The sequence below is a fragment of the Metarhizium robertsii genome (genome assembly GCF_000187425.2).
Source record: "Metarhizium robertsii ARSEF 23 chromosome Unknown MAA_Scf_3, whole genome shotgun sequence".
Taxonomy (NCBI): domain Eukaryota; kingdom Fungi; phylum Ascomycota; class Sordariomycetes; order Hypocreales; family Clavicipitaceae; genus Metarhizium; species Metarhizium robertsii.
Window position 1 is genome coordinate 790,674 of NW_011942171.1, and position 9,568 is coordinate 800,241.

The 9,568-nt window shown below is 51.5% G+C and overlaps 2 protein-coding genes across 2 annotated transcripts; one reads left to right on the top strand and one right to left on the bottom strand.

Moving 5' to 3' along the window:
- Positions 1 to 3,231: 3,231 nt before the first annotated feature.
- Positions 3,232 to 4,797, top strand: MAA_00417 (FAD-binding, type 2; the record flags this gene model as incomplete). Its single annotated transcript, XM_007818415.1, has 1 exon — positions 3,232 to 4,797. The coding sequence occupies one exon, from the start codon at positions 3,232 to 3,234 to the stop codon at positions 4,795 to 4,797; it is 1,566 nt and encodes a 521-aa protein (XP_007816606.1).
- A 444-nt stretch (positions 4,798 to 5,241) lies between these two features.
- Positions 5,242 to 7,659, bottom strand: MAA_00418 (Ankyrin repeat protein; the record flags this gene model as incomplete). Its single annotated transcript, XM_007818416.1, has 1 exon — positions 5,242 to 7,659. One exon carries the CDS (start codon positions 7,657 to 7,659, stop codon positions 5,242 to 5,244), a length of 2,418 nt encoding a protein of 805 aa, XP_007816607.1.
- Positions 7,660 to 9,568: the final 1,909 nt, after the last annotated feature.

Here is a 9,568-nt window from a genome sequence, read left to right on the forward strand (position 1 = left end):
TTCCAAAAAACTTCCTTTCGTCCCAGTCTGTTCTTCGGCTAAGTATAGTCAAGATAAGCCGACACCATGACAACCAGCACTTACACCCCGCTATGCGATTTCAGTCTACAGACGCATTTTCTGACACACAACCTCACAGTTTCACCTCGCGGTATCAACCATGGCGTCGCAGTCTCGCCAATAAAAAAAAAAAAAGACCGACTGACAACGCTTCTCGCGTAAGTAATGTGTTCTACCCTGATTACTTCGACCCTAATACTTACAGTGTGTACAAATGTTCATACATATCACACTCCATGTTCCCATCAGTAGACCCCGTGAGTCATACTGCATAAGGTGCCTGTTTAACAGCCATACCGCTTGCATCTCTTTTGGGGTATGAATACCTACGTATCGGTTTCTAAAACCTGAGTACCTTGTAAGCAATTTCATTGACTTGATAAATATTTGAAGAATATTGCATGATAAAGACTCCATATGATGGAGAAGCCAAACAGCAGTTTGTGTTCCGGAACGACGGATGGGAGTCCATAAATCCGTGAGTGGCTGACGACAAAGCAGATGTTGTGGATAGTAAAGTGCCCAGATGCCGTCGGAGACAGGCACTTATCTCCTTGGCTCTTGTCGCCATGAGTTGGAGTTTATCCGTTATGGCATTGGTCTATTGCGCGGTAATTCGACCCAACAATACTCGATTCACACCGGTATGGACCAAAACCACTTGCATCCTACAGCCTTCACCATGGACAGCGTTGTGGGAACCATATTCTGGTTGGAATCTCATGTCCCGTCACATAGATTGCATTCCCCCGGCTAATGTCTTTGATACAGGCTCAACCTCTTCGTTCGACAACTGCTCTGCACGGTGTACGCATTGAAGTCACAGAATATCACGTACGTGGACGGGATAGTTAGTGTACGCTGGTACGTGATTGCATTCAATCTTCTACACACGGGGTCTGTTATACTGTTCGTATTCTCCCACGTTGCTTGGGCTGAGTTTATCCTCGTCCTGAATTTTGCCATGATGGGCGTTTTTAGCTCTCTACTGGAATGGGTTCAGCATACCTCCGCAGTCTGGCATAGGGCGCATCATCGGGTCGATTTTCGTTTGGGGAATTCTCGGTTATGGATTATTTTTCGCACAACTACGCGTACGAAGTGAGCGAATTTCTTTTTTCCTTTTTTCCTTTTTTCTTTTTTTCGTCTTTCATCTAGCTGTAATTCAACTAAGCGTGGAGTAGGATGGGCACGATGTGCCTCTTCTTGTGCTTGTTGGCAACATCTGTGGGGGTGTATCACGTTCGAGCGCAGAGCGACCTTCAGTAGCACATCCCCCCATTTATAATTGCAACTGCGCTGTTCGATGCTCCTCTGATAATTACGTTGTGTAGAGTGATAACGAAGAGACATCGCCGCAGTACCCTCCAGTTGAGTGAGGAACGGCATGGCGAGGGAGACATGACCAAGCGCGATGAGGGAATGTCCAAATGTGGCATTAGGGCGGCATTTAACCACTTTGCTTGACCCCCGATGAAATATAGTCACTCATCACTGACATGTTGGTTGTGGACGTTTATTGGCTTTCCCCCACGGCTCGGTTATTGGTGGGTGTAGCTGCGTATCACATCATGCGAGAATCCCACCACGTGAGGTGTTGCGACGTCGCCGCCCCAACACTTGCAGGTATGGACACGCGTAATCCCCTTGACGCGTCAGGCCCGCCGTCCATCCTTGAAGGCGAGTTGGATTGCCACTGTGGTATTCTTAACGTATGGCATTTGCCACAGGGCTATCACGATACCTTTTTCAAATGCACGTCGTCTAGTTATGTACGTCCCCAATGACCTGATCGCAATGACAAGGACACGACAACAACAGGAAACTGCGGATGGCTATCGAAAATAGACGTGCGTCCGTTCTGTAAATAAATCGGGTCTCTCCAAAGAAAATAACAACGTGGTACCCAGTGTTGGTTTTGTGTAGGTTTAATTCCTCTCATACCTGGTGTTGCTGCCAGCGCCGCTGTGGGCGTGGAAGGCAGCGAATGCTGGCCTCTAATTGGCCACACGTGGTTGATCTCAAACAGATCTCAAACATCACCAGTTTGGGTGAGCGCTACCTCTAGATAGATGAATTCAACACAAGCACCAACAATAGTTACGAAGAACCCAATAACCCGTGATAATTATCACCCGATTAGAAGCCTTGCGCTTCCAACACCTGGATATACGTTAAGGCATTGCTGACGCTGTCGCGGTCTATAGTATCGAAACTTACTTGCAGCGAGCGAAGGTGAGACAGATATCCAAAATAGATGAGAACAAGTTGAGAGGCTGCTTTCATCTGCCATTACCGCCTTACTTGCGCCGTCATTCAGCGGCAAGGACAGGCAGTGTAACGGGCCCAGCCTCTTGGACGGCGGCTGTGCCGGCTATCACTAACTCCCCCGGCGGGTTGATTCTAGAGCCTTCTATGGAGGCATATTGGAAGGATATATGGCTTTGTTTCTATGTCACGGCGTATGTAGACTTCCTTCTCTTCTTCATCTCGATAGTAGAAAGCATAGGGACTAGTTAGTTGAATCAACACGCCGGAGGCCTTTCACAGGCAGTGGCGGGGAGAGCCGGAGGCATAACGGAGGTGCAGTCGCTACTCAGCCCGATATACACAGCGGGATGATGGTGGGTGATTGTGTTAAACGGTCAAAGCAAGGTGGCACAACAACTTCGCCCTTTTCACGGACTGTGAGTCAGCATAGGGTGGAACCCGCCACGACTTCTGTGTTTCTCCAGTAGGTCTGCAATGTCAACACGAAGATCAACGCTCGCGTAAATAACATGTAGTTTAAGGGTGGGGCATAACAGAATTAACTTGACTCGTAAGAATGGGTGAGCGATGGTTTTCCAGAGCGAAGCTGTTCCGCACATTGATAACACGACTGACAGACCGACCAGTCCTGATTTGGTTGTGTTTTGTATGCATCCCTTTTGGTCGACAGTAACCAAATAGTACAAACATTAAGCTAGATCAACATGTATGTGACATACGGAGATTGACAGCACAAAACGGCCCTGCTAAGCACCTTGACAGATCGTCTAGCCGTAGGACGCCACGTCACAGGACTTCGTCGAATATGTATATAGTGCGGTTTGATCCCCAAAGAGCAAACTTAAGTGGAACGTGAGATTGCCATTTATTTTCGTCTTGTTTTCAAATTCACTTTTGACGATGCTTTGTCAACGACAAGACAACGCTGGTGCAGTCCCCACGCCATCGCCCGTTGTCAATCCCGACGCAAGCGATGCTGCGAACCTCAGTGACATTCAGAGCCAATGGTGCACGACTAGCGTTGGCTGTGACAACTTTGATCTAAACGAATTGTCCGCACTACTTTCACGGCAAAATATTCAGGTGCATCATACGCGCGGGCAGCTTTTGCCGACCAATGCTCAAATGCACGATCGCGCTGCACCACTGCCTCGTCTCGTCGTGTCACCCAAAAATGAGGGTGAGGTTGTTCAGACTCTGAGGGCATTCAAAAGACTGCGCCTATACGGAAGAATCCCGCTGTCTGTTAAAAGTGGTGGCCATGGCTACTTCAATGGGGCTTCTTGCACAGGCGTGATGTTGAATCTCTCGGCTATGACCGGGCGGCGAGTCGACAACAACACGCTGCTCTTGGAGCCCGGGTGTCTCCTCGCGGGGACCATTGATATGCTGGCCAAGAACCAGAAAGCGGTGCCTCACGGCGATTGTTTCGGAGTTGGCGCAGGAGGTCATTTCCTTACCGCCGGCTGGGATCTTATTCTTGCCCGGCGTCTTGGTCTCGGCTGCCAGTCTGTTGTCGGTGGGAGGGTCGTTCTTTGGGACGGAACGGTCTTGGAGGTGGGTGACAATCATGCGGAGCTACTATACGCCATGAGAGGCGGAGCAGCCGCGGGGGTTGGCGTCGTTACGAAAATCCACCTTCGAGTTATCGACGAGCCTCGCCGAGCAGCTTGGAGATTTATACGGATTGACAAACAGCAACTCGAGACTTGCGTCAGAAACAACGCCTTTGCAAACTCATTAGGCTTGCCGAGAGACGTGTCCGTGTCATTTCGCTTTCATTTCGAACCGGATACGACCGAACCAGTCTGTTCTTTCAACATTGTCAGCTTATTGACAGCTGAGGCGACCATCAATGTTCTCGAGACACATTTGGGCCAAGAAGTTTTTCGTTTGGTAGATGACACCTCTCGGTGGCAGCAAAGGCGTCTGCTGGATTTGCGGCTGATACCCGCTTCAGATCACCTGAAGAAGGACCCGACGAGGCTGGCCGATGTCACTCAAGAGGACTTGCACAACAACCCGCTGGACTATTGGACTGAAAGTTCAACCAAGCGCGAGATGGACAGGTCGTACTTCACCTCCATCTCTTACTGGGTGAGACCTAATTGCGAGGACATGTTTAATGATTTGTACCATGCGTTCGAGGAGGTCCCGAGCCGCCACCCAGCGAGGGAGAGGATGTACGCTCTTGTTATCCTAGGCGGTGGTCGTATGAACGAGCTGCAGGACCAGTGTGCCATGCCACTCGGCGAAGCGTTAGCTCGCTTTGAGCTACACTGGGATGATGACGCGAAAGAGAGGAAATGGAGCGAAAGCTTTACGGCAAAGATCTCTGAAATATTGCGGTCTGTAGAAGATCCCTGCCCGGGCAGACCGTACCGAGGCGATGTCTGGATAGAAGGACAGGACAGGGACGCTACGCTTGATGCCATCTTTAAAACATATGATCGCCGTTTTGTCTAAGGAACGGTAGGCTGGCGTGTTGTGCTGCCAGGGGCATGGCTCGCACCATCACTGCCGAGGAGACCAATGCACATTTCCTCATGCTTAGAATTCTGGTCTGTTTGCCAAATGAGCATAGTAAATATACATACATGTGGTTACTACATTGACACCCTTAACCTGGTAGCTCCTGTGGGAAAAGAATTCATGGGGATGCGGAGGATGCGTAGTTGGCTGGATATACACCATATGCGCCACCCGAAAGGGGTCGAATTTGTCACGCTGCAGTAACGGTGTTTGCGCCAAAAACTGCTCTCGTTCCAATGGTGAGGACAAGGTGGAGGTAAAAAAATTTTTTGAGAGAGAGAGAGAGAGACAGAAAGGGAGAGAGCAAGAAATAGAGTCCTTGCGTGGTCGACGTACTCTTGAGAGCTTACATGCCGCTTGATGAAGCGGAGGACATATCTAGACTTCTTCAGTCTCTAATCCCACCAACTTGTGTTGATCTCGCAGCCACTCACGGACATGAACGCCGAACAAAGGCCTCCGCGGGCATGAGCCTTCCCTGGCGTGGCTCACATCTATGTCTTCGTCTTCTGTGGGCAGTTGGAGGGAGGGAGGGCAGCGTGTGGCAATTTCATGATATGTGGTGCTGCTGCGGAATTGCAAGTCGCCCTCGCCGCCTCCGGGGAGCTGGCGAAGGAATTGCGCCACATGTAGATTGCCAGTGAGAAGGGCAAGAGTAAGCGGAGTGTACCCATCCACGTCTCTTGCGTCTAGCCGAAGCCTGGCTCCTAGATGATGATGAGTCTTGTCGGTTCCACGGTTGTCGGTTCCACGGTGATCGCGTATGCACCTACAGGCATGTCCCAAGAGCGTCAAAACGTTGAGCTGGCCAGTGTAGGCTGCGACGTGGGCCGGTGTCAGCCCATCACAGGTCCGGCCGTCCAGGGCTACGCCTTGTTGTAACAGCGCTTGCACGGTGTCCACATGGGACGCTCCAATGGCTATGTGCAGCGCCGCCTGGCCGCAATGATCCCTGGCATCGAGGTCTGCGCCGAGGCGCGTGAGGTTGGTGAGAACTCGTGATCTGCCATACGCAGCGCACCAGTGCTGTACTGCGCGGCCAAAGTAATCCCTCGCGTCGAGATTGGCCCCCACTACCCGCACAGATAGGCATTCCACCATCCATGGCCCGGCCTCGTCGTCCCATAACCGTTTTGCCGCGAGTAACAGTGGCGTCCACCCACAAAACCTGGCCTCAACGTTTGCACCGTTCTGAAGAAGCAAGGCTACCAGGTCACAATAACCACCCTCGACAGCCACGTGCAGAGCGGTGCGGCCGTCGCTATCCATCGCGTCTACGGCAGCCCCGTTTTCGAGGAGCAATTTTGCTATTTTCTCTTCGTTAAACCAGGCCGCAAGTGTCAGTGCAGTCGCTCCTCCCACTGGGTCTAACTCGTCAATGTCCACGCCAGTGCCAAGCAGAGCCAACAGTCGATGGGCGTGTTTGCAGTTCACCGCCGACCTCAAACCACTCACGCCATCGCTCCCGGTCAATTTGCGTTGCGCCATCTCCCTCATGATGTGCGCTGTGTCCTCATTCCGGATCATTTTCAATGCCAAGCGTGCCGCCGCAATACCCTCCGCTGGCTTGCCCTTGCCTTGCAGCAGGGCCATGGCCGCCACGTGTCCATTGATTGTCGCGACATCAAGTGGTGTCCATCCGTCCTTGTCCGTCGCCGTCACATCTGCTCCTTTGTCCAGAAGACAGATTATTATGGAATTGCAGCCTTTTGCCGCAGCGCCATGCAACGCTGTGCAGCCATTCTCGTCCCGGACATTCACGGTGGCCGCGCCTCGGCCCAACAACATCTGGGTGGTCTCCCTCTGCTCTGCCAATACGCTCCACATGAGACTTGTTTTTCCGTTCATGTTTTGGATGTCTACCTCAACGCCCCTGTCCAAGAGGGGCTTCATGATGGTTGGATAACTAATTGCCCAGTGCAGAGGTGTATTGCCATACTTGTCCCTCGAGTTGGCATCTGCCCCGCCGTCGAGAAGGAGCTCTGCGGTAGACCGATGTCCAAACGACACGGCCCAGTGTAACGGTGTGCTTTGCTGGCCGTCTCTACAATCCACGTCTGCCCCAGCCGCCAACATCATACGGACTGCCGAGTCGTTGCCTGACTCGGCGGCAAGTAACAGCACTTCGTTTTGTCGGACCGAGGATTCTTGAAAGTGGCCGTGATGGCGAAGCAACATTTCAACGACGTCGTCCTGGCCGTCCATGATAGCCCAGTCCAAGCCACTCCAGCCTTCGGCATCCATGATGAGAGGATCGGCCATCTCAGATATCAGGAGGCTGACAACATTCTTGCGCCCGTTTCTTGCCGCCCAGAGGAAAGCCGTCTCGCCACGGTGAGTCCGGCCATCTATCTCAGCGCCGTGCTGGAGCAGCAGCTCTGTTACGCCAATGTGACCATGCTGAGCTGCAAACACCAGCGCAGATCCTCCATCATCATCCCTGCGGTCAACAACAACACCTGGAAATCGTAAAAGTGCTCGCACCACAGCCGCGTGTCCTGTTTTCGCCGCGATGTGGAGTGGAGTTTGGCCTACGATGTCCCTAACATTCACATCAAGGTCCGAGTGTGAAGCCAGGTATTCAATTTCCTTGACTCGTCCGATTTGCGCTAGCTCCGGTAGAGGATTAGTGCATGTGTTTACCACGCGGCGATGAAAATAATGGCGAATGATATGGAGCAACGGGTGACGGACACAAGCCTGTTCCAGGACGTCAAGTTGTGCGAGTGACAAGTCTTTGAATATGCAAAACAACAATTCGACTGGTGTATTGTCCAGTCCTGCATGTGGTTTCATTAGTATGTATTAAGCAGCGTGTAAATAAGTACTGTATTTATGAGGTTGTCAAAAACTTTTTAATTTGATCGATATTGTGAAGACCTTGTTCTTTTATCGGCCCGCGGGGCTGGCTGGGCACAGGTCTGACGTGGTTCATTCGTGGTTGGGCTGTGTAAATATGACGATCAATTGTAGAACATGACATCAAAGCTAGGGGGCTTTGTTCAGCCGAAGGCTTTATATTATACATTAGTTCTTAAGTTTCCTCGAATAATGAGGGGTTTGGTGCAAACAGGGATCAATAGGTTTCCCGGGTTCTGATTGGCACTGGTTTTGTATTGCCAGCCGCAAATCGTTCGGCAACTGGATGACGGCTCCAACGAAATGGGCTGTCAACATCTGCCCACTGCGCTGGCAGCAGGTTTACTCCGACGCCATTTATTTACAACATCATAGTAACTAAGCGAATAAGCTAATCATGACCAAATTTCCTTTGCCAATAGCCGTTACACGTGCTCTCTATTCATTTCCATTCTGTGTGACTGCCCACCCCTGTCATGATAGTAGACTCATGATAGTAAATATTTATTGCGAAGCTATATGGACATGAATCATGTCTTGAGCCTGATCACGATGCTTTCCTCGCCTCCTTCTTTCATGACTGGGTAACGTGCCGTTATCGGGAGACCTGACGCGCCTGTGTGCTGCCCGGATTCTTGGGGGGAACAGCTCTTTCAGATATGGATGGCGGTCCTTCAGCCTCACAAGTCTCATGCTGAGAGTCCCGGGTGTGACTAGGTCCCCAATTGCGCTTTCCGCCTCCGCTATTTCAGCCCACGGTACCTCATGCAACCGTTTCCATACAATCCGTATTTCCGATGAAGATAAGCCCATGCCACGAAGTCTAGTGTGCAATTCATTTCCCTCTTCCGTTTGCCTCATATCACGGAGAATCAGCTGCCCATTACCGTGGGCCGGCCTAGAAGCGCCAGTTGGTGGGAAGGGCGTCTGAGGAGATGTTTGCTCGGGTTGGCAGCCGAACGGCGATGGCGACACGCTCGTGACGCCATCAGACGCGGGCGACGTAATCAGTGCCGAAGAAGGAGATACCACCAGGGCTTTGCTTGCACAGTCGGCAGATGGTAGCAGAAGTGGCGTTGGAGGTGGAGATGGCAGTACTTGCTGTAACTGATTCTGACTCCATCCATTGCCGATGGCCCAGTTTAATGAAGGGCACTCCGCAGGCGAATATACTGGTGATTTTGGTGGCAGAAGACTTAAGGGACTGTCAAACATGTATGAAATGTCTGGAGAGCATACCGGAGCCTCGAGTGTTCCGCCCACTGGTGTTGGAGGGGCAGGGAAACTGGAAGTCGGCGACGCATGCGGTGAGGATGGCACATGGCCATAGTTTCCCATGTCAAACGAATGCTGTAGCCGCAGGCTGGCTGGCAACAGTTGATTGCAGGCGTAACAAGTCGGTGTGCCGTACGGCCATGACAGTGCCTGGACCTAATGCATGAGCATTCGTCGACTCAAGGGTGAGTTAGAACGCTCTCAACTCACAGGGAATGGGTCTTCCATGTCGAACAAAAGACTCGCGTAATAAATTTGGCCTCTTATTGTACGTTAATATTTACGGGACCAAGGTGTGTAATACATACAGTGATAGCGTGTGTTTTGTGATCTTGGAGTATCGTCCTCATCGGCTGGCTGTACCTTTATGTCCTTTTCCCTATGATGCTAAGACCTCTCCGCAATCCGTCGAATCGTCGTGCAAAGCCTTGGGCACTCTTGAGTGAAACGCGGAAGCCAGCCTCATTTGGACTTTTGCCTTCGTCCCCGATGGAACTGGCTACCTTGAACCAACCGTTTCAGGGAAGCAAAGCGGGGCCGAGTCAAGTCCTGACAAGACAGACAGCGGCAG